Source organism: Calidris pugnax, unplaced genomic scaffold (assembly GCF_001431845.1).
Source record: "Calidris pugnax isolate Ruff unplaced genomic scaffold, ASM143184v1 scaffold7, whole genome shotgun sequence".
Taxonomy (NCBI): Eukaryota; Metazoa; Chordata; class Aves; order Charadriiformes; family Scolopacidae; genus Calidris; species Calidris pugnax.
In genome coordinates this window covers 513,383-535,686 of record NW_015090762.1, presented here as the reverse complement: position 1 = coordinate 535,686, position 22,304 = coordinate 513,383, and the positions used below count along the sequence as shown (strand labels likewise).

General features: G+C 52.4%; 2 protein-coding genes across 2 annotated transcripts in view; one reads left to right on the top strand and one right to left on the bottom strand.

Annotated features, from left to right (window-relative positions):
- HORMAD2 (HORMA domain containing 2) overlaps positions 1–5,972 on the bottom strand; it is a 31,944-nt gene extending 25,972 nt beyond the window's left edge. Inside the window, exons 1-2 of the mRNA XM_014942241.1 lie at positions 5,961–5,972; positions 5,222–5,228 (exon numbers count right to left, since the gene is read on the bottom strand). The gene's annotated coding sequence lies outside the window, so the exon portion shown is untranslated. The remainder of the gene's footprint in view (positions 1–5,221; positions 5,229–5,960) is intronic.
- LOC106888081 (acyl-CoA dehydrogenase family member 11-like) lies at positions 1,755–20,180 on the top strand. The gene is made up of 14 exons (XM_014942132.1): positions 1,755–2,209; positions 5,589–5,821; positions 6,480–6,579; positions 7,492–7,609; positions 8,461–8,603; positions 8,710–8,859; positions 9,349–9,443; positions 9,725–9,824; positions 11,712–11,852; positions 12,471–12,563; positions 12,931–13,038; positions 18,362–18,533; positions 19,385–19,451; positions 19,729–20,180. Exons 1-14 carry the CDS (start codon positions 1,910–1,912, stop codon positions 19,853–19,855), a joined length of 1,947 nt encoding a protein of 648 aa, XP_014797618.1. The 5' UTR covers positions 1,755–1,909; the 3' UTR covers positions 19,856–20,180.
- The last annotated feature ends 2,124 nt before the right edge of the window (positions 20,181–22,304 follow it).

The window sequence follows — 22,304 nt, the reverse complement described above, 5'->3', positions numbered from 1 at the left end:
CCTGACACTTGCGGTCTCTGAAGGGGAGGGTCCTTGAGGCGGGGGGTCCTTGAGGCAGGGGTTCCCTGAAGCAGGGGGTCCCTGAGGTGGGGGGGGTCCCTCTGAAGTTGGGGTTCCTGAGGCCCAGGGCGTCTCTGAGGTGGAGGGTCCCCTGAAGTGTGGGAGGGCTCCCTGAGGCTGGGGCGTCCCTGAAGGGGAGAGTCCCTAAGGCAAGGGTCTCTGAAGTGGGGCGTACCTGATGTGGGGGGGTCCCTCTGAAGCTGGGAGATGCCCTGAGGCCCAGGGGTCCCCGAAGCAGGTGCTTCCTGAGGTGGAGGATCCCCTCAAGTGTGGGAGGGCTCGCTGATGCTGGGGCTCCCTGATGCAGGGGGACCCTGAAGGGGAGGGTCCACTGTCCTTGAGACAGGGGGTCCCTGAGGTGGGGAGGGTCCCTGAAGCAGGGAGTCCCTGAGGTTGAGGGTCCCCTGAAGTGTGGGAGGGCCCACTGAGGCAGGGGGTCCCTGAGGTGGGGGGGTCCCTCTGAAGCTGGGGTTCCTGAGACCCAGGGGGTCCCTGTGGTGGAGGGTTCCCTGAGGCTGGGGCGTCCCTGAAGGGGAGGGTCCCTGAGGCAGGGAGATCCTTGAAGCAGGGAGTCCCTGAGGTGGGGGGTCCCTGAGGCCCAGGATGTCCCCAAAGCAGGGGCTTCCTGAAGTGCAGGGTCCCCTGAAGCGTGGGAGAGCTGAGGCTGGAGGTCCTTGACACAGAGGGGTCCCTGAAGTGCGGGGTCCCCTGAGGTGTGTGTGTGGGACCCCTGAAGTAGGGGGTGCTGGCTCCCTGAGGCAGGGGTCTCTGAGGTGCTGGGGGTGGGATGCGGCAGTTCCCTGAGGCACGGCCTCCATCCCCCTCGGGCCGGGGTCTCCGCGTACCTGAGCCGCCAGCCCGGTCCCCGTAGGCTCCCCTCGGTCGCCCGGGGCTGGGCCTGGCTCGGTGCCGGGCGAGGCGGAGGCCTGGGCGGGCCCGGCTGAGGGGAAGCGGGAGGCGGGTGTTTGACAGGGCAGCCCTGCCCGTCCCCGGCGAGGATGTCTCCCTGCCTTTCCCCAGGCCCTGCCCAAGAGGTTTAATGGGTCACCCCTCAGCGGTTCAGGCCCAACCAACAAGGGTGACCCCGGCGAGGAACCTGTGGTGCGGTACCATACCTGTTTAAAATGGCTCTGAGGTAAAACACGTGCTTTTATTAGCAGCGCGTCACCCCAAATTAGGCGCAGGTTTTAAATTACTCCAAGTGGGAAAACACATCCTTAGAATATTCCTGTAATTCGCTAGGGAGAGTTTTAACATCATCCCAACTCAAAGGCATGAGGGTCTTCATAAGCAGCAGGTAATTTTGCAGCTACGTATAACCCAGGCAAGGAGGAGATTTCTTGTAAAAAATATAAAAAATTACCCTATTTCACTGTTACTTTATTTAGAGAATAACCCACCATAACTATTTCTTCCAACTTCCAGGTATTTTGTCATTCTTCAGATGAGGAAATGTATTTTTCCCTTCTCACTCTACCCTGTTATTATCCCAGGCAATTTAAGGGGTGCTGGTGGGAACACCCCCGTCCCTCCGAGTTCCCCCAGCTCTGGAAATGTCAGTCTGGCCGTTTGCAATGGATTCTCTGGGAGGGACACAGTGTTTTCTGAGCACTTGTGTTTTTCCAGGCTGTTTACTGGTCTCTTTCCAAAGACCTTTTCCCTACTTCAGTTGACAACAGCTGCTGGAGACTCCTCCCCGAGGGAGGAGAGAAGACATTGATTTTTTTTTTTTTTTTAAAAGAATAACTTCACAACATTAAAACCAAACAGGATTGGTGCTGCTGTCAACTGAGGAAGGGTCTGGAGGTGAGCGCCGTCGGCGTGAAACAGGAAAGGGCTTTGCAAGATCATGTTTGCCTGTCGCCTGCCTTGGTGGAGATCCAGTGCTACCTGCAAGCCCTGGCAGTCAGGTGGCTTTCTGCCTCGTCTCTGGGAGAGGTGCCAACCCCCGAGCGACAAAGGAATCAACACCACCGCGGGGCAGGGGCAACAGGTCGGCGCGCAGGAGAAACAAGTGTTAGAAGATCTGGAAATGCCCCTCACAAGGAGAGAAACCGAGAACCTCTTCCAAGAGCAGCCCGAGACCGGGAACCAGTATCTGGAGGATGCTTTGCTTCAGAGTTACTTGAAAACGCACCTTCCTCCCAAGGTCTGGCCTGTGTCTTTGTGTTTCTGTGCGTACACACTACAGTTCTGTCTAGGTCACTGTTTATGACTGTGATTCGAACATTTCTTCGAGCCCTTTTGTGCCTTCAGGCATTTAACTGGGGGGGGGGGAATTGCTCAGCATTGTTTAAAACTTGTTTTCTTTGAATCAGTGCAGGGGTGAAAAATACTGGCAGGACATAAACAGAAATAGAAAGGGCTTGGTAGACTCCTGGGGCTGGTCTGGGAGTTGCAACATGAGTGTGGTTTTGGGATTGTGAGTGCTGGCATTGGTTGCCTGGTCATCCAGGGTAGGAAATTTCAGAAAAAGGGAAAAAAATAAGGTGCTTGCAAACTCTGCTGTGCTTTCCCACTCCTCTCCCCCCAGGAAAGAGGGCTACTCTCAGCACTCAAGAGGATGGGAAGGCCCTTTGGGTTGTTCTCAGCACAGGTTGTTGGCTTTTCTGGGTGGATTTTCAGATGGGGAAGGCTCTGTACGGATGCAGGGGTGCAGAGAGGAGGGGGAAGGCCCTGAGCTGTGGGTCCAGTCCTATAGGAACCCCTGGGAGGAGGCAGCTCATCTTGCTGTCTGTCCTTTGCTGTCACCCCAAGGACCAAAACTGTTTCCCACTTTTCAAGGACCAGGTCTCGTGGAGCAGTGTGACCTCTCCATGAGTTATTCCAGCAGAAGCAATGACCCGTGAAGTCACTGGGTGAGTAGAAGGGCAGAACCTGCCTTTGGGTGATGCTCTTCCTGCCACTGCCTGCTTTCCAGGCCTGTGAGGCCTTGCAGACATGGGGTAATAAGAGTGGTGGCAGCATTGGGAGCTCACTTTTGTCACTGCCATCCCAAAAGACGGGAATGAGGCCTCCCTAAGCACCACTTTGGACTTCTTGCCAGAAGAGAAGATGGGGGAAAAGGAGGACGCCTTTGAGCAGCCATGAAGATCTTGCTCTGAATCTCCACCTTTGGAAGAAGCACGATTTAGATTTCCAGAAGAATAAAAGGATAGGTGATGTCTTTTGCCAAGGCACAGAACTGGTCCCCACTCCTTCCTCAAAGAGACAAAGCACCTGCAGAATCTAGCAGGGAATCAGCAGTGTCTCCCTTAACATTTCTGTGCTTGGTCCCCGTGGGGCAGTGTTGCCTCACGGCTGAAAGGGAGAGGCAGGCTGCTCTCTGCTCCACGCAGCATCCAGAGAGCCAGCTCTCAGTACCATCACCTTCCTCTCCAGGAAAAGAGCAACAGATGGAGCTTTGTCCGTCCTGCTGCAGCAGACACCGTGCTGGAGGTTGATTCCTGTTGCAGAATTCACCTGTGCCCAGTGGTGAACACAAACATTTCCCTGGAATGGGGCAAAAGATTTCTTTCTTTGAAGGCAATTTGTGGAGAACACAGAAGAAAGCACCTGCTTTTTCTGGGCACCGCTGTGGAGAGATATCTGCTGGTCTGTGATCCTCTGGAAAATATGTCCTTTAATATATAGGACCATCTGTTTGCACTCATAATGTGCAATAATTTGCACATTTCCAACATATTCATCCTTGGGAAATCAAAGGACTGATCAGGGTGAATGAGACCATCCAGCAGATAGTGCACATATTGCTGGGCTGTGGTTTCAGCCCTGCCCCTGATGGTTTACAGATGGCCCCTCCATATGAAGCGCCCAGGCTCCTGTCACATTCAGCAGTCACAAACATAGGAGCTCTGATTTTGTTCTTTTCTCTCGGAAATAAACAGGTTCACTTGGGTAACTTGGTTTGTAAGGCTGTGTGTAGACAGGGCAGGAGCTCAGAGCTAGTGAGTCAGGGTTGGGTTTTTTTTATGGTGGATGAGGTGAAGGGACTGTTTGGGTTCACTGCGGTGTGCTGACCAAGAGACCCGTTTGCTGAACTCACATTCTTCTGCCCACAAAAACCTACCAGCTCCACAGTTCAAAGGTTCTTGCGCTTCAGGGATCAGCAAAGTTAACGAACTTTGGACTCTCAGGTTATGCCTCTAAAACAACCTTCAAATTCTTGTCAAGATCCAATAAGCACTGGAGGCATACACCCATCCCAGCTGAGCTTCACCGAGAGCAAACAGGAGCGCGGCGTGAGCAACAGGGCTCTCGAACATGTTTTTGCCTTGTTCTGTGGTTTTTAACACTATTTCACCGTTCACCTGAAGGCAAACTGGCTGGTCTGAGGATGGAGATTTCTACAGTAGTAACTGGACAGTGTGTGTTGGATCCTCATTACACTCACTGAACGGCAGAGTGATGAGACAATCAATCATACGGGATGCAGTTAATGAAAAGTCAATACAGGGAGAAGCAGGGAAAGGAAGAAGCGGTGTTTGTATTTCATTTGCAGCAAATTAATATGGTTTATAATTGCACCATTTTGGGTCCAGCAACTCCAGCATTCCCCTCCATGATTGTTATATTGAGGAGGAAATGAGCATCTCTGGAGGGAGCAGAGAACAGCAAAAAATATTCCTCTGATGAAAGATCAGGCACTTCTGTGACCCCCATTACAGTCCTGGCTGTATTTATGCTAACGAGCGTCCAACAGTGCTAGAGGTTGGCTTTATTTTAATCATCTATAGGTTGGCTTATTTAATTCTAGGCAAGTTCCCTCAGCTTTGGCCACAGAGAGTGAAGAGCAGTTGCAGAAGACAGTTCCTGTCACCTTAAAATAGGTATCTAAGGGGGCTGGAATGACTGACTCCTCTGCGGTGCCGGTTTCCCTCCGTTAGCTGTGGACAGGCTGCTCCGTCTCGCTCAGCCAAGCCTGGCAGAAACGTGGCACCTGAGTCCTTCTCCAGGGCCGTTCAGGAGGCTGGAGGCAGGGTGGAAATTTGAATCTAGAGACCCCGGGTGCCAGGCTGAAGCTCAAATGGTTGCTTCGTCCCTCCTTTTCTAATCTGGTAGGTGGGTAACTACTGAGCCCAGTGGAAGTTTTGCGATACAGATGAAAGCTTTTCGGTTTTGGCAGCTCTTCCCCTGGCATTCTTCTCCAGCAGTAAATCACAGAGTGGCTGAGGTTGGAAGGACCTCTGGAGATCATCTCGTCCAACCCCCCTGCTCGTGTGCATCTGTGTCATTCTCAGCCCTGATAGAAAAACGCTTCTGTCTTCTGTAAAACCTAGAAATGCTGCCAGGAGTAGCTTGAAAAAGTGATTTTTGGGGGGGAAAAAAAGTGAGAGCTGAGCACAGCTGTGCCAGCAGAGGCCAGGAGCCAAGCTGTCCTGCTGCATTACAGACTGCATGGCAGGGCCAAGTGGCAAGAGACCACCAGCACTACAGGACAATATGGGCAGTCCTCTGCCTTTCCAGCTAGGACCGAGGCTCCTTGCCTTCCGGGGGTGTGCTGAAGGGCTCTTCTTGTTGCTTCCCAGGTACTGGAGGAGGTGAATCGGGACCTGGAGAGGTTTGGAAACCGTCTGCTAACCCAGGTCAGACCTCTAGGATGGGAATGCGAGTTGAACCCCCCTGTGTTTCGGCAGTACGATGCCTGGGGGCAGCGGGTGGATCAGATCGTCACCTGCTCGGCCTGGAGGAGGATGAAGGAGATTGCAGCAGAAGAGGGGCTGATAGCCGAGGCCTATGACAGAAGATACTCCAACTGGAGGTAACTGGGGGAGAATGGGAACGGCTTGATGCCTTCCTGGGTATTCTTAGCATCTTAGCACCATTCTTAGCAAGGCATATCCAGCATCCTGTAGGACTGAACTTGTTGTTGTATAATGGGTAACAGATGATGTGTGAACAAAAGCACACCTACTGCTGTACTGAACAGCAGGGTCTGTCCGCTGTAATGTTCCACATCAGCAGTGATAAGCCCTAACTAATAGCCTGCAGTTGATCATAATATTCTTTGATGTCACCTTCCTCATTCTGGGGCCTGGCAGTTCCCCACACTGCTCCAGCTTTACATGCATTGGTTGTAACACAGCTAAAGATCTGGGATTTTGCTTGCAGTTTCCTTGTATTCCAGCCTCTGGAGGTACTCACATTTCTTATTTTTAAAAACTGCACTTAATGTGCAGCAGCTGGCGAGCAGTGCCTTCCATCCAGCCGCACACTGGCAGTCCCTCTGGGACTGAGAAACTCTGCTGCTCTTCTTCTCTCTTCCTGGCTGCAACAGTTTTTGCCCTCTCAGAAATGAGAGGTCTGGTTCTCACCTGTTTTGGCTGTAATTTTTTTCCTCTCTTCCTGGTCAAGATGTTTTATCCTCCTGCTGTTGAACCACTGTGTAACCTGTCTGTTTTCACTCTCTTTTTTCCCAGCCGTCTGCATCAGGCTGTCAAACTGTACTTATTTTCAAGCTTCTCTGGAGGTTTCAACTGTCCACTGGCCATGACTGATGGGGCAGCCAAAGTCATTGAGGTATGAGCTCAGCAGGTCCCTGAGGGCCCAGCCCACGTCCTGGCAGTGCTGGTTAGGGACCGTAGTACTGGCCAAGGATGGAGGAGAGCTGATCTGCCATCTGGCTCCGGGCATGGCCTTTCCTTGCCCTGTGACTCAGCTCTGTCTCCCACTGCCTTTTTTCTTTAGCTACAAAGTCTCCGTGCCCAGGCTTTTCTGTTTACTTACAGCACTGTGTACAGTGGGGCCTTTGCTGCAGATGAAACCTGTGGCACTGCAGGTAGTTGGAAAGGTGTCCCCTGTGTTTTTACTACAAGATAGTTTGTTTTCTCATTCCCTGTGTGGAGTGGCAGATAAATATATGGGGCCAGGTCCACACCCAATGTAAATTAACCAAGGTAGCAAGACTTCAGACCACTCTGAAGGTTTGATGCTGCATCTTAGTGACACCCTTAGCACTATGTCAGTGGCTATGCAGGATGCAGAGAAGAGCTAGCCCTAAAGTAGCTAGCCCTGGGCATTCAAATTCAATAAAAAGAGGAAAAGCTTAAGGCAGTTACCTCTTTCCTGCAGCTCTTTTGGTGCTGGTGGCATCCAGCGTAGCTGAATGTACGCTGATACCCTGGCACGCGAGCTGTTTTGAAAGCTCTCTGTCCAGATGTCTAGCAGGGCAGAAATCCAAGGGAGGGAGGGAGGGATGCTCAGTGCTCTCCTTTGCAGCACAAGTCTGTCCATCTGTCTGTCTGCACAGTGCTCCAGCAGCCGTGTAGAGCTGGGCAGTTTCATAGCAGTGCAGGACCCTCAGAGCCCCACTCACCTGCTTGCAGCCCCTCCGTCCGGAGCCTAGGACACACCAGTGTTAATTGAGGCAACTGACTAATTCAATCTACTGTGTTATGATCACCTTAGTTTCTTTTCCCTCCCCCAAAACAGTCACTAGGTATTCCTGGATCTCTGAAAAACCCTTTTGACCATCTGACATCCCGTGACCCCAAGAAGTTCTGGACCTCTGGCCAGTGGATGACCGAGCGCAGGGGTGGCTCCGATGTCGGTACGTGTTCTGAGGTGGGGAGCAGCTGCAGCAGCAGCCAGACATGTTAGCAAGAACTGAGAAAACGAAGTGTGTGGAGAACTTATAAACCCAGGTGGCTGGTTTAGGAAATTTCAGCAGAACTCATCTAAATCCTCTGCATAGCTCTGCCTTTTTAACCACCAAAAGGCCCAGCTTCTGTGCACTGGCGCATGCAGCAGACACAGGCAGGCACAGAGCTGTGTTCCTCGCACAGGATACACACTGATGTCTAGCTCTGTAACCTAAACCTTGAGGAAGACAGTCGGACCCATCCCAGCTGGGACTGAGGAAGCATTCTTACCTTCAACCTTTATTCCTTGGCTAACATTAGTTAATAGCCTGATGGGCCCAGAGACCTCAGGAAGGACCCCGCTGTGGAGACAGTCGCCTCCATGGGATGAAGCTGCAGTTGGTTTCCTGGTGGAAGAAGTGAAAGGGTCAGCTGTGGAGCAGGAGCTCCAGGGTTGTGCGTCACTGCAGGACTCCTGATTCCATAGCACCCTTTGTTGTTCTTGGCCGTGGTATCTTCTAGAGAAGTGGAGGCTGTGGATTATACACCAAGGTGCTTTCTGCTTACAAAGCACTGCCATTACCAGCTGGCAGTCTGCAGCAATCACTGGAAAGGCTCACAGTTAAAGGGAGCATATTTCCTTTCCAGTGCTTAACTCTGGCTGCATTTCTTATCCAGGGTCAATGGAAGAGATTAGCAGCTAATCCATACTCCCTCTTGATAGCAAAAGGTGACTTAAAAGAGCTGCTGCTTAAACCGAAAATCAGCATTGATTGATACAGAAGTTCCTATAAAGCTAAGACAATCTCCTTTCCTGCAGCTAACGGCACCGAGACAGTGGCCAGGAAGCAGCCAGATGGTACATATCGCCTCTATGGTTTTAAATGGTTTACATCAGCTGCTGATTCTGATGTGACATTAACCCTGGCCAGGATAGTGGATGCTGAAGGACATGTGAAACAGGTCTGTTTGATGGTGGAACCTGGGGAAGGAGCAGAAGGAGAAGTTCTTTTACTTCCTCGTTTCATTGTAATCAAATCCTCTTTGCCTGCCTTTTTAATCGCCCCAGGGTTCCAGCGGCCTGTCCCTGTTCTTCCTGAAGGTTCGAGACGAGGAGGGGAAGCTGAACAGCATCCGAGTGCAAAGGCTGAAAGACAAGTTGGGCACGAGGCAGATGGCGACAGCAGAGCTGTGGCTGGAGGGAGCTAAAGCAGAGCTCGTACGTAGGGATTCACCTGCCTCTCGGGACTGGGCTGGCTTGGCATGGCAGAGTGCTCACAAGGGTTTTGGCAGTGGTACCAAGTGAAGAAGTTCTTCACCAGTGGGGCTGTGTGTGTGACAGAGCTGACAAGAGCTCAGGAAAAGATGGGAGGAAAGAAAAAAAAAGTCATTTTAGGCTGGTTATTTCCCTAGTCCAGTTGCAGTGGCCCAGCTGAGGGACAGTTCTGTGCAGCACGCAGCTAGGAACAAGGGGCAGGGACCAGAACTGATCCTACTGATGTGGTCTCCAAAGCTACCTCTCTGGTCATGCCACAGGTTTGGCTAAAATGAGACAGCAGTATTTTAAAGCAAGCAGATCTGTGTGGTGCCTGAGGACAGACCGATGGAGTGACAGCCTATGTCTGTCTGTTGACACAGCTTTCCCTTAGCTGTACGTCAGCTTCCAAGGCTGTGTGAGAGACTCACATCGGTTCCTTGATGCTTTCAGATCTCTGCAGAGGGTCGTGGAGTGGCCTCCATCTCCAACATGCTGAACATAACTCGGATCCACAATGTCATTGGTGCAGTGGCTTCCATGAGAAGGTGAAGGCAGCGCAGACACCCCCCCCAGAGCTGAAGGAGCAGCTTAGCAGGACAAGGGGACGTTGCAATGCTCGGCGTTGCAGCCCATTGACATCTAATGCCTTTGCAGGCGCAGGTCTGGAAGCCAGCAGTGCTGGAGACGGTTGGCCTGTGGGTGGGGGACCGAGGCTGGAGTGCTACAGCTGAGCAGGGTTCTTCCAATGGGGGTGGCTGGAAGGGCAGGGTCAGAGGTGGAAGGTTCCTGGTCTAACTGCCTTCTCTCCTGGCTGTGTTCTCTCTAGGATGATCAGCCTGAGCAGGGAGTACGCCCGTAAGCGGGTTGCCTTTGGGAAGCTCCTCAAGGACCATCCCCTACACATGCAGACGCTAGCCCGGATGGAGGTAAGGCTTTTGGAGCCAGCTGAGGCTGTTGGTGAGGAAAGAGGGCAGGGATCCTCAGCTGGTAACGAGCACAGCCAGCCTGCCTCTATGGGCAACTGGCAGAGGTAGAAGGCTGTCCCTGCTCCAGTCAGCTGTATGCAGCAGGGGGACTGCCATGTTCTAGTGGGACTTGAGCTGATGAGAGACCCACCTTCTCTGCTGGACTTCAGGTTATCTGAAACAACACTTACCTGGGAGCTATTCTGAGAGAAGTGCCAAAGTTCATGCATGCACCTACTGTGTGCCCTGAACTCTGAAATGGGTCATTACCATCAGAGACCAAGTGTGACACCACACTCTCCTCAACTGCAATGGTCAGACTCTTGTCCAACACTAATACAGACTTGTCCAACTTCCCTGGCAGCTTGAGCACCAGGAGATGGGCTGTTCCCACTGTTCCCAGCAGGCTTGAAGATTTCCTGAGGAGGCACCATGCACTTTAGCTTCTGAGACAATATGTCCTCACTTTGTACCTGCACAGCACTGTCACCACAAGACCCCAAGCTCGAGAACAGCCTCTAGATGTGAATGTCACCTGATGCAGTAACAGACAGTGGAAGAGAGAGCGGCAGGGATTGCTACTCCAGCCCTGGGCCCCTTTGGGAGGAATTTCACATGTGGGCCTTCACTCACTGCAGAATGTCTCATGCTTCTGCCACAAAGCTGAACTGTAGCAGCTCGCTAAATCCACAGGTGGCTTCCCACCCCTTCTAAAACTTCAAAAAGGCAGCACACAGTTCTCCTCCTCTCACCCAGCCAGGCACTACTTTTCTTAAGCTGTGTAGCACCAACGCTTGCCCTTGGGCTGCAATAGCTTCATGCACATTTTTAAATCAGTATTTAAAAATCTTCTTGCAAGGTGGGGGACAGGGAAAGTGGTCAACATCTGTCAAATGTAACTCAGAGCTCCAGCATCTCTCAGCCTCTGGCCAGAACTCCACCTCTGAAAGAAAGGCCAGGTGCTATCACGGAATTGTCAGAGTTGGAAGGGACCTCTAGAGATCATCTGGTCCAACTCCCCTGCTAAAGCAGGAATGCCTAGAGCACATTACTGAGGACTGCATCCAGGCAGGTCTTGAAGATCTCCAGAGAAGGGGACTCCACGACCCCCCTGGGCAGCCTGTTCCACTGCTCCGTCACCCTCACCGTAAAAAAGTTTTTTCTCATATTTAAATGGAACTTTCTATGTTCCAGCTTGAGCCCATTGCCCCTTGTCCTATTGCTGGAAACCACTGAAAAGAGTCTGGCTCCAACATCCTTCAACCCACCCTTTAGAAACTTATAAACATAAATAAGGTCTCCCCTCAGTCTTCACTTGTCCAGGATAAAGAGTCCCAGCTCCTTGAGCCTTTTCCCAGCTCCTTGAGCTATGTAGGCTTCGTATCCCGGTGCTTCCTCAATCGCACCCTGCCAGGAAGTAAGTTGCTCAGCAAGAAATCTGTCAAAGACCTTGTAGGCCATGGTGCTCAGAGGTTGACCATCAGATGTGTGTTCTCATGTGCCTTATCCATGGAAAGGATGTGGACTCGTGAGCGGGATGCCTGCGAGGAGCTTTGGTAATGTTCCAAGTAGGTCTGATGGAGTGCCGTCGCCCCTTTCCTCACACCAGGCTGCAGTGTCCCAGAGAGGCAGCTCCAGACTGCCTTTAGTATTTCATGCTGTGTGCCTTGGCTGGTCGGGTCTTTGTCTCTGAAGCTGTGGGGCTGTACGGGCCAGGGTGGCATTTTGTCCAGGTCCCAGTATAGTGCATCCCTTCAAGACAGCCTCATGACATCTCAGCAGACCAGGCTGGAATCAGCCCAAGTCAAAGATCTCTTGCCAGTGAAGCTTCCCCTTCTCTGCTTGCAGGTGCAGGTACGAGGGGCATTTCTTCTGCTCATGGAGACCGTTCGGCTGCTCGGACTTGCAGAAACCAACAAGGCAAGCGAGCAAGACCAGCTTCTCTTGAGGCTGCTGGTACCAGTGGCCAAACTGTACACTGGGAAGCAGGTACGGATCGACCAGTTTGATTAATGGGGCTGCATGGCACGTTAGCAACATTAGCTGGAAAGAGCAATGATTAACGGAGTGATTAACACGGCCAATTTCAAGGGCAGCGCGGTGGCAGGGGATACCAGCAGTGAGGCAGCTCTGAGACCAAGGTGGAGCACTGAGCCACAGGGACTCTCTTTCTCCTACTTAGAAATAAATAAAAGTGAAGGTGTTAATAGCCTTCAGGGGTCTGTCTCCCCCTGATTGTCCTCAGCTGAAACACACAGAAGCTTACTCACCACAGGGTAGTAGAAAGTGAAGACTTTCCTGGACCAAAGACTTGTCCTCCCGCGTACCAAGCAAACCTTGGGTTTATCCTTACCTGGAGAGGGCTGTATGGAGACAGACTCTCCCCGGATCTTCCTCCCAAGGTCTGGCTGCTCTTGCAGGTCCTCTCTGGGTGTTACTCAGTCTGCATTCCCTGAGCTGCTCCTCCATGATGAGCAACCTGCCAGAGCAAATCAGGGGGATCCAGTCAGTCCCATCGCAGCAGGAACCGCTGGGTGACGTTAGAGGTTTCTGGCCGCTCTTTCCCCTTGTGCAGTGTGGATCATGTCAGCTGTCTGCATTTTGCAGGCTTCTGCTGTTGCTGTTGAGGCAATGGAGAGTTTTGGAGGACAAGGTTACATGGAGGACACAGGCTTGCCAGTCATACTCCGCGATACCCTGGTAAGAAAACAGCAGGAGAAGCAGGAGAAACTCCGGTGTGTCACCTCATCCCCTCCCCAGTCCTCTGTGATTGCCTACAGAGACAAAGACAAGCACAGTCCTTCCCAGACTCCTGCTGAGCCCAGTCATCACCAGGGAGGGGAGGGGGTTTGTTCCTGGTGCTGGGGTTGTGTCCTGTCCCACTAATGGAGCTGGGCTCCTCTCATCACCACCACTCCTTTCCACCGGTGGTGAGGCAACACATCGCTGGAGATATTCTTGATAGCCTGTAGCTCTGCCCCATGTCTTTGTATCTTGACTTTCCCCTTCGTTGCAGTCACTCCAAAAGGCTCCTTTGTGCTCTTCCATGGTCTCTTCTACCCCCCAGGTGCTGTCCATATGGGAGGGAACAACAAATATCCTGTCACTGGATGTCCTGCGGTCCCTCACCAAGAGTCAAGGGCAGGCGATGGCTGTGTTCTTCTCCACAGTGCAGGTGAGCCCACATCCAAAGCGTTGGGCAGCCTGATCTGCCCACCTTGGCAGAGTCTTACTTGCTGTTTGTGCTCCCAGCTGAGACTGGTAGGGAATACCACCAAATTGAAAGCTTTAGACAAGTATTCAGAAGGTGTCTCACAATTCTGCACTTGAAATAGCACTTACAAGAGCAGAGCGCAGGTAGTGCTACTTTTGGGATCCTTGTGTGTGCTGCAAAAAATGCAGACTCTTTCATCTCAGTAGTGAAGAGTTTTGCATTGTCAGAGCTCCTCATGACAGGTCCCAATATAAGTATATTTTTAATGTGAGAGAGTCACCTTCCTGAATCCAAAATAATTTTGTGGGTTTGTTTCTTAGCTGGAAAAACACCACAAGGCTGCTGAATATTAAACCTTCACTAGGGCTGCCTACTGCATTATGACTTTCTATTTTTACTCCCACTGAAAAGGTGGAAAGAGCCAAAGGAATCCCATGGCTGCCTCTGTAGGTGTGCCATTCCCTGCCTTTACCACCAGGCTGCTCTGTTGAAGGTGCTCAGATGACAGACAGTCACAGAGAGCTCAAAGCAGCTCAGAATTTCATGAAGGTAAATGAGCATCAACTGGCTCAATATGTCCTGTAAAGGGAGACAGGAACCAGCCTGAAGGGCATAACCAGCATATCAGAGGGTATTCTCTGGGAGATTAGGCTGTTAATCCAGATGACATTAGCCCAGGTAGAGTGAGGGGATCCAGGGCAGCTGGAGGTGACTATGCAAAGCCTTTGCTTTCTCATCCAGACCCCTGAGAAGGGAAGGAATCATAGAATCATAGAATGGTTTGGATTGTAAGGGACCTTAAAGATCATGGAGTTCCAACCCTCCTGCCCTGGGCAGGGACACCTCCCACTAAAGGTCTGGGTCCTGCACTCCCTGCAGTGTTGCCCGCTGGAGAGGTCTTTCAAAAACACATGAGCAAGAGCCTGGCTCCTCCTCACCAGAGGCTGCAGTTGTCTGCTTCTACATTTCCACCTCCCACCTCAGCTGTGTTCTGTACAGAGCACCTCTCACCTCCAGAGATCAGTGTCTTCTTACCATCCTCTCAGACAGCTTTTGATAAAGGAAAAATACCTCAAACAGCCAGACTGCCAGACGAGAACCCCGAGTCTGCTCAGCAGTAGGACCGAGCACACCTGCTAATTAAAAAGCCAGTTGGTCTGGCTGTGGGTGAGCAGCAGCAGCGTCTGACACTGGAGGCAACAGGAGTGGAGAAGGAAAGGAGCGGGTGGCAGGCTCTAAAAATAACCTGGAAAGAAGCCGGTCCACAGTCTTACACTTAATAGCTAATTTAACCGATCGCCCCACGAAGGTGCCACGCTGCAGTCCTTGGAGCTCCACGCTGGTGGAGCTGAGAGGGCCCCTCCAGCTCCTTAATAACTGCATCATCAGAAAAGCATTAAAGAACACAGCGACGTGATTCAGAGCAGGTACCTGCACAGCAGTAACACCAGCTATCGAGATTTATTAATTAACAAGCTCATCGTTGCTCTTGCACTCCCACAAATCATGCTGGATATGAGACAGGAGGGTGAACAAGCCAGCACTGGCTTTGAAGGTCTCCAAATTCCAGTAAGTGCCGTTGCATTTGCCATTCTTGTCACAGTGGGGCTGCCCCTGTGTCCTCGCAGCGAGGGCTGGGCTGGGAGAGCGGTGTTGATGCACGGCCCCTGGATGTGATAGATCAGAGCTGGCAAATTTCTCTTGGATACACGGGAAAGCTTTTCCCTTGTGCCTTCGGCCCCCAGGCACTGGGAAGACAGACTGGGAGGGATTTCTGCAGAGGGCCTCTGCAGCATCAGGCTGCAGAAACATGCTGAGTTTCTGCACAAGAGTCAGGGTTTCACTCACAGGTGATAAACAAACTCCTTTTTGACCTCCTGGTGTCCAGATTCTTTTGGTCTCGGGAGTCTGGCTCATTTTGAAACATCCTTCCCATTCTGCACTGGTGTGGAAATAATTTAGCCCTTCATAAAGGGATTTTTACTGCTCCAATCCATTTCCTTTTTATTGATGCACACAAAACTCCTACAATCGATTTTATGTTTGTCCATCAATGCTCTGGGTTTGCAGGATTTGTGCCCGGTGACAGACTGCTTTGGAGAGAGCAGCACTGGTACTTTGTTAGCGCAGCAAAGCACTTTGTTCTCTGAAGGTCATATCTCAGGGTAACCTCCCCCCCCGACTCCCCTGCCCCCTGTTTTGCCTTCTCTCCTGTGTGGGATGCCTTCTGCCGTGCTGTCATCTAGGAGCAGGAGCCCAATGTGGTCATTATCCTCAGGAAAAGGGAAATAGGGAGAACTTCCTCAGCCTTGCACAATGTGATTATGAGAAGCTGAATTTACACAGGGCAAGTTTGTTCCAAACCAGCCTGTCCAGAGGTAATTAGTCTGCAAAATCTCAGGAGAACACAGTGGGAGAAGAGTGAGAGGGAGCCCTGGATTCCGGCTCAGCCGTGCTGGGAGCTCGGGTGGATACTGCACCCGGGCAGTTGTTTCATATTACACTAAAACTTTATTAGCTGGAATCTTGAGCCAGAGCATCGGGTGCAGTTTAGAATTCAATTACAAGCTGAGAAGTGACTCTGAAATGGCACCGGGGAGTTACTTGGTGATGGCATTTCAGTCACTTCAGAGGAAGCCTGGCCACGCGCGGTGCAGGGGGGTTTCTGAGCACTGGCCTCGCAGAGCTCAGCACCAGCTCTCAGCCTTGGGAGTGACTGCGGAGGGCTCAGACTCTGGCTGTACATCAGCCCTACAATCTAAGGCACGTGATGGTGTTTTCAGGTCCTTTTCAGACCACAACCACAATTTTAACACAGGAAATAAATCTAGGTTAATGAAGTGAGACTACGTGTTTGTTGTGAGGCGTTAATATGACACTTGGGCTTCTCGCCCCGTTTAGATGTTCTCTCTGGTGCTGTATTTTTAAATGCTCACGATTAATCTTTAAAGTGAAACCCATTCTGACAACCTTGCTCGGTATCTCATGAGAGCAAACAAATGAGCAGCATCTTCAAATCCCCCAGTAAAAAAATGAAGGAATCGGAAAAACCAGAGCTCTACATCTCTTTTGCTCTGATGATTTCAGCCAGACAAGAAGGGTGCGAGGGGCAGAGCGATGCCAATAACTGAGGGGGGGCTCAGTTACACCGTACGAGAACCGGAGCAGATCAACACCGAGGGGGGGGAAAACAGGAGCCACTTGTGCCTCTGCTCCCTCCCAAAGGCAGGGCAGGGGGTGGAAGAACCTGGCTTGGTCTTTCAGAAGGTTCACTGCTTTTGGTTAGGAAAGGAATGAGTGTAAGAAAGAGTGTAATTTATTTGGGAGCAAAGAGAATACAATGTCTTTTTTTTCCTTAAGGTTAAAATGATGCTTTTATATTTTATAGTTCCAGGTCTTTAACCCTTAAAAAGCAAGGCAGAGCAGGACCTTGGTGCCCCAGCCCTTAGCGCAGACCGGGGTGATGTGGCTTCCACCCAAGCTGCAGGGAACACATTTATGCTTTTGGGGGTCTTTGATCCTCGTTAGCAACAAGCTCCGAGCTACTTTTAAAACATCTTATTAGCATTCTGTGGGCTTGGGGGGGCGGGGAGGGGTGTTTCTTTGGACTTTATCTTGGCACCAGACCTAACCGCTGTAACGATGATGGGTTTTGTATTTGTAGAGCATATGCTGGGAGTATTTATGCACCGCTCTGCCCGGAGCACAGAGCAGGGTCCATTGAGGAGGGTGTTTTTCTTGCATTCCCGGGCAGAGACCCCAGGGCAGTGGTGAGGCAGGAGGTGTGAGGCGCAGACCCGCTGCAGGAAGCACCACACCGGGCTCTGCTGGGGCAGTCAGGGTCCTGCTGTGCCATAAGCTGTGTGTTCTCCTGTAGCACAAGGAGCTGCCTGATCACTTCAGCACTGAAAGCCTCAAAAACCATAAAAAAATTAGTTCTGCGCAGAAGATACTTACAGGCTTCAGCTTCGTAAATAAGCTGCAAATGAGACTAATTAATGGAGAGCACCTCCTACCACCTGCTACGCTACTTAAATATGTACCGGGTCCTTTTTGCCGTTCCACCCAAGGCAATCCTTTAGTTTTGCTGCAGAGAGACAGGGCTGATTAGTGTAAAGATGTCACAGGAGGCGGGTTTGAGTAGTGTAGAGATGTCAGGGCAGCACACGGGGCACCGACGAGGGCAGGGCAGTGCTGGGGGGGGGACACGGGGGCTGGGAGTCGGTGACGGCCCCGTGGGTGACAGCCAGCTGCCCCTCTGCCTGGGGGACTTCAGGGCTGTCACCCCAGCCTGGCAGCTCTGTGCAGAAGGCACACTCTCCTCGCTGGATCCCTCGTAAGAGGGAATAACACAGGAAGCACAGACGAAAGGCCAGGCTCTGCTGGTTGCACCCGGGCAGCCGTGGGCACGTCGCATCAAAAGAGCAACGATTTTAGACCCTGGGCAGAGCATCGCTTGTGTTTTCACAAGGTGTCTGGAGAAACAGCAGCTTAGCTCAACCAGGGGAAGCTTTTAGGCACCATTAAATGCCAGGTGACCATCAGAAGAGAGCCATTCCAGTCCCAGGGCTTTTCCCACTGACACCACTTACAGAGAAAAGCTCCTTTAAATCTGGATTTTCCTGCCTGGACAGAGTCTGGCTGTCCATCTGAATAGAAGGGAAAATACAAAAAGCCACCCTCCCTGGGCAGCCTGTTCCAATGCCCAACCACTCTTTCGGTGAAAAATTCCTTCCTAATGTTCAGTCTAAACCTCCCCTGTTGGAGCTTGAAGCCGTTCCCTCTTGTTCTATTGTTAATTACCTGTGAGAAGAGACCAGCACCAACCTCTCTACAGTTTTCACTTTCAGAGAAAAGCTCCTTTAAATCTGAATTTTCCTGCCTGGACAGAGTCTGGCTGTCCATCCAAATGGAAGTGAAAATACAAAAAGCTGGTGAGGTCACATAAATTAGAATCTGGGAAGTCACGTATAGTTAGAACCTGATGCAGGTATGGAATTAGAAGTGGGGATGTGATCAGCTGGAAACAGCGGGGAAACAGCCAGCGCTGGGTCTGGCTGCCAGGAATTCCCCATCCCGAAGGCAAGGCCGGAGTTTCCTTTCGGGCACGTCCCCTTTCCTGCTGCCACGCTCTGCTCACTCTCCCGACAGCAGCGCAGTTACAGCCACCGTGATTTCAGCGTTTGGTTCGTCGTTGCTGGGTGTGCTCAGGAGTTCACCAGCCCCGTTTCCTGGCAGAAGGTAAATAACGCTGTAATTTTTCCTGTGATTGTTTTCTTTGCAGAAAAAGCTGGAGCTGGCTTCCAGCTCTGCCAAACTGGAACCCGCCGTGAAGCAAATGCAGGATGCCATCAGCAGCCTCGCTCGGTTCACACAGGCAGCTGGTGCAAAGGGGGCACTGACCATGGAGCTGGCAGCAAGAGACTTCTCCTACAGCCTGGCAAGGGTCTACACAGGTAGAGGGAAAGACAGAAATGATGGATTTCAGACCAAGAGAGGGCTGGGAATCAGTCCTAGAATGGTTTCACACCTTTGGGGTAAAGGGTGGAGATTTAAAGAAAGCTCGGTCCCCATGTTCATAGACTCATAGAATGGTTGCGGTTTGTGTTGGAAGGGACCTTAAAGCCCCCCCAGTGCCACCCCCTGCCCTGGGCAGGGACACCTCCCACCACACCAGGTTGCTCCAAGCCCCCTCCAACCTGCCCTTGAACCCCTCCAGGGATGGGGCAGCCACAGCTTCTCGGGGCAACCTGGGCCAGGCTCTCACCACCCTCACACCAAACAAGTTCTTCCCCACAGCTCAGCTCCATCTCCCCTCTTGCAGGGTCAAACCCTTCCCCCTCCTCCTAGGGCTCCCCTCCCTCATCCAGAGTCCCTCCCCATCTCTCCTGGAGCCCCTTGAGGGACTGGAAGGGGCTCCAAGGTCTCCCCGGAGCCTTCTCTTCTCCAGGCTGAACGCCCCCAACTCTCTCAGCCCCCCCTCCCAGCAGAGGGGCTCCAGCCCTCCCAGCATCTCCAGGGCCTCCTCTGACCCCGCTCCAACAGCTTCATGTCCTTCTGCTGGTGGTGGCCCCAGAGCTGGAGGCAGCACTGGGGGGGTCTCCCCAGAGCGGAGCAGAGGGGCAGAATCCCCCCCTGGCCCTGCTGCCCACGCTGCTGGGGATGCAGCCCAGGGGGCGGGGGGTTTCTGGGCTCCAGGCTCGGCCTGGCAAGTGCTATTGAGAAGTAGCCACCACCCACTTTCCACAAGCCCCTTCCTCCCTTAAAGGCAGAGCCCAGAACACTGGTATTTCTTGCTCTTCCACAGGAGCTCTGTTAATCGAACATGCAGCTCGGCCTGCTGCTTCCCCCACAGACATCTCCGCTGCTCGGAGGTAAGTGACAGCCTTCTCCTCCCCTAAGTGTTTTAGGTGATTTCTTGTGGAATGCAGCAGGCTTTGTGCTGCCTCCGTGGGCGATCTGACCCCCTGCCACCGTGAGACCCAAACTTTTTGGAGACAAACTGCATTTGGGGTGGGTTGCTGTCAGCATCATGGCTTTTCCCTGCGGTGGGGATCCTCCGTTCTCCCAGCGCTGAGGGGGATCCGAAGTGGGCAGACCCCCAGTGTGTGTGTAATGGGCTGGGACAAACCAGCTGCGTTCTCTGCTCAGGTGGTGCAACCAGGAGCTGTGCCCTGCGGCCACGGAGCTGGAGAACAGCAGCTACGAGGAGGAGGAGGCCCTCCTGGACAGCATGCTGGTCTACGAGGGCAGCCCTGCCCACGGCAGCAGGCTGTGACCCACCAGAGGTAACTGGGAAGTCCAGCCCCCCCGGGGAAACAGAAGGCAATCCACAAAAATCCCCACATCCTCAGAGAATTCCAGGTGTGGTGGGGACGTTGCAGCAGGGGCCTGGCCACATCCTTCTGGAGTCACCCCCAGCTGCTCCTGCCCGAGATCCCTCTGAGATGCTGAAACGTTCTTACTGTGCTTTAGTGAAGGTTCAAATACAGAGAATGACTTGAAGCAGCAGCTTTTGAACACCAACGGGTGTTCTTTTTAAAGAAAAGCAAACAAAACTGAACTGAGAATGATCTGAAGCTGATTAAATACAGAAAAACTACCATTTTTCCCTGTTCACTTTCTTGCTTTCCAGTGCTACACACGCTCTTCCACCCTAGCTCTGGCTGGGCTGGGCTTCTCTTCCAGGGCAGCCTCTAACACCTCTGTGACTGAGAGGCCACATCCCTTCGTACAGACCACCCCAGGGGCAGTGCAGGGCTGGGCTCAGGGCCCCCCAGCTCAGTGACTCATCTCAGCAGCTCGTTGGCCAAAACAATGGCTTTGGAACCCAAATTTTCTGTTTTCTTGGTCTTACCCAGCCAAGGCTTCTGTCATCATGGAGTCATAGAGTGGTTTGGGTTGGAAGGGACCTTAAAGCCCCCCCAGTGCCACCCCCTGCCCTGGGCAGGGACACCTCCCACCACACCAGGTTGCTCCAAGCCCCCTCCAACCTGCCCTTGAACCCCTCCAGGGATGGGGCAGCCACAGCTTCTCGGGGCAGCCTGGGCCAGGCTCTCACCACCCTCCCACCAAACAAGTTCTTCCCCACAGCTCAGCTCCATCTCCCCTCTTGCAGTTTAAAACCAACTTAGTCTGGCTCCTTGTATGTTCTGCTTTGTCTCAAACAAGCTTTGTTTATATTTTATATTAACCTGGAGTAGAGGCTTTCCCCCCATGTGTGCTGTTGGGCACCTGGTCCCTGCTGGGGGGTCCCACCTTGGCTCCCCCGTTGGCCAAGACGGGCGCGGAACCGGCTCTGGCCCCGCTGCGCTTCCCCAGGGGCTGAGGAGATCTGGTGCCTGCAGCTCCGTATGGGGCAGCTCAACACCAACACCACAGAGCTGTGCCCTGACTGCTGCAGGGAGGAGGTAATTGCAGTTGCATGGAATCATGGAATCATAAAATTGTCCAGGTTGGAAGGGACTTTTCAGATCATCCAGTCCAACTATCAACCTAACTCTGATAAAAACCATCACTAACCCATGTCTCTCAGCACTATGGCAACCCGTCTTTTAAATCCCTCCAGGGATGGGGCCTCAACCCCTTCCCTGGGCAGCCCATTCCAAGGCTTAATAACCTTTTCCGTGTCAAAATTGTTCCTCCTCTCCACCCTGACCCTCCCCGGGTGCAACTTGAGGCCATTTCCTCTTGTCCCATCACCTGTTCCTTGGGAGAAGAGACCAACCCCCCCTGGCTACACCCTCCTTTCAGGGAGTTGGAGAGACTGAACTCACCACCACTCAAATCACGTGAAAACTCTATAAGCTGGTACCAAAATCCAAGAAAAAAAAATAATTTTCTTAATTTTTCTTAAGAAGAGTTTTCTTATTCTCTGTGAGCTGGTTTGTTCCCTGGGCACGTGCCCTGATGGTTCTGCAGTCCACACGGCCATCACTCCTGACTCCAGCGTGAGACTGAACTCCTGTGATCCTCCACCAGAGCAAACACCTCAGCCCTCATCGCGCCCTCCTCCTCGTGCTCAGCCCGCAGGGTATTACCCCAGTGACCAGAAGTTTCTAATTAGGAAGTTGCTAGTAACAGAGGAAAAACAATAACAGAACAAAGAGAGCTAGAACACGGAGTCAGCACCCAAGGACCTTCCATGGCAGCATTTCTCATACCTGCTTTTTGGTGAATAAATAATATTTGGGTTGGAAAAAATCTCCTCCGTTGCTGCAGTCGTTTGGTGTCAAAGGCTTCACGGGCATCAAACACAGAAAGGTGGTGTGTAAAAATGAGGAGAATGGGAAAACGAGAGAAAAACAGGCGGCTCTGAGCGAAACGGTGCCGGCAGCAGAGCCCGTCGGCAGCTCTGGCCTGGGCAGGGCGGGAGGCGATGAACACGGCACGGAAGGAGAATCACTGCATTCCCTGCTGCTGGAATTGTCTGTGGAGCTGCATTCCCTGCTGCTGGAATTGTCTGTGGAGCTGCTGCTGAGCCACCCGCAGCCTCCCTTCCCCCCGAGCGCCCCGCTCCGAAGCCCCGGGCTCTGGCCAGTGGCAGGATCCGGGCTCTCCCAGCGCCTCTCCCCAGGAATTCTACGTGTTTTCCAACGCTCAGAATTACTTTTTCCTAATACAGAGCTACAGTTTGCCTGAAAACAACCCCCATGAACTGCCCTGCGGGAGGGACTGATACAGAAAACACAAGGGACTGTAAAAGTGTCACCGTGTAGGAAAATGAC

What these genes read in the sequence shown, in the direction of transcription:
- LOC106888081 (XM_014942132.1), top strand. Translation starts at nt 1,910, where the DNA reads ATGTTTGCCTGTCGCCTGCCTTGGTGGAGATCCAGTGCTACCTGCAAG. An exon ending in GGGCAGCCAAAGTCATTGAG is followed by an intron (nt 6,580 to 7,491) that starts GTATGAGCTCAG and finishes CCCCCAAAACAG; the next exon opens with TCACTAGGTATTCCTGGATC. An exon ending in CCTGGCAAGGGTCTACACAG is followed by an intron (nt 18,534 to 19,384) that starts GTAGAGGGAAAG and finishes GCTCTTCCACAG; the next exon opens with GAGCTCTGTTAATCGAACAT.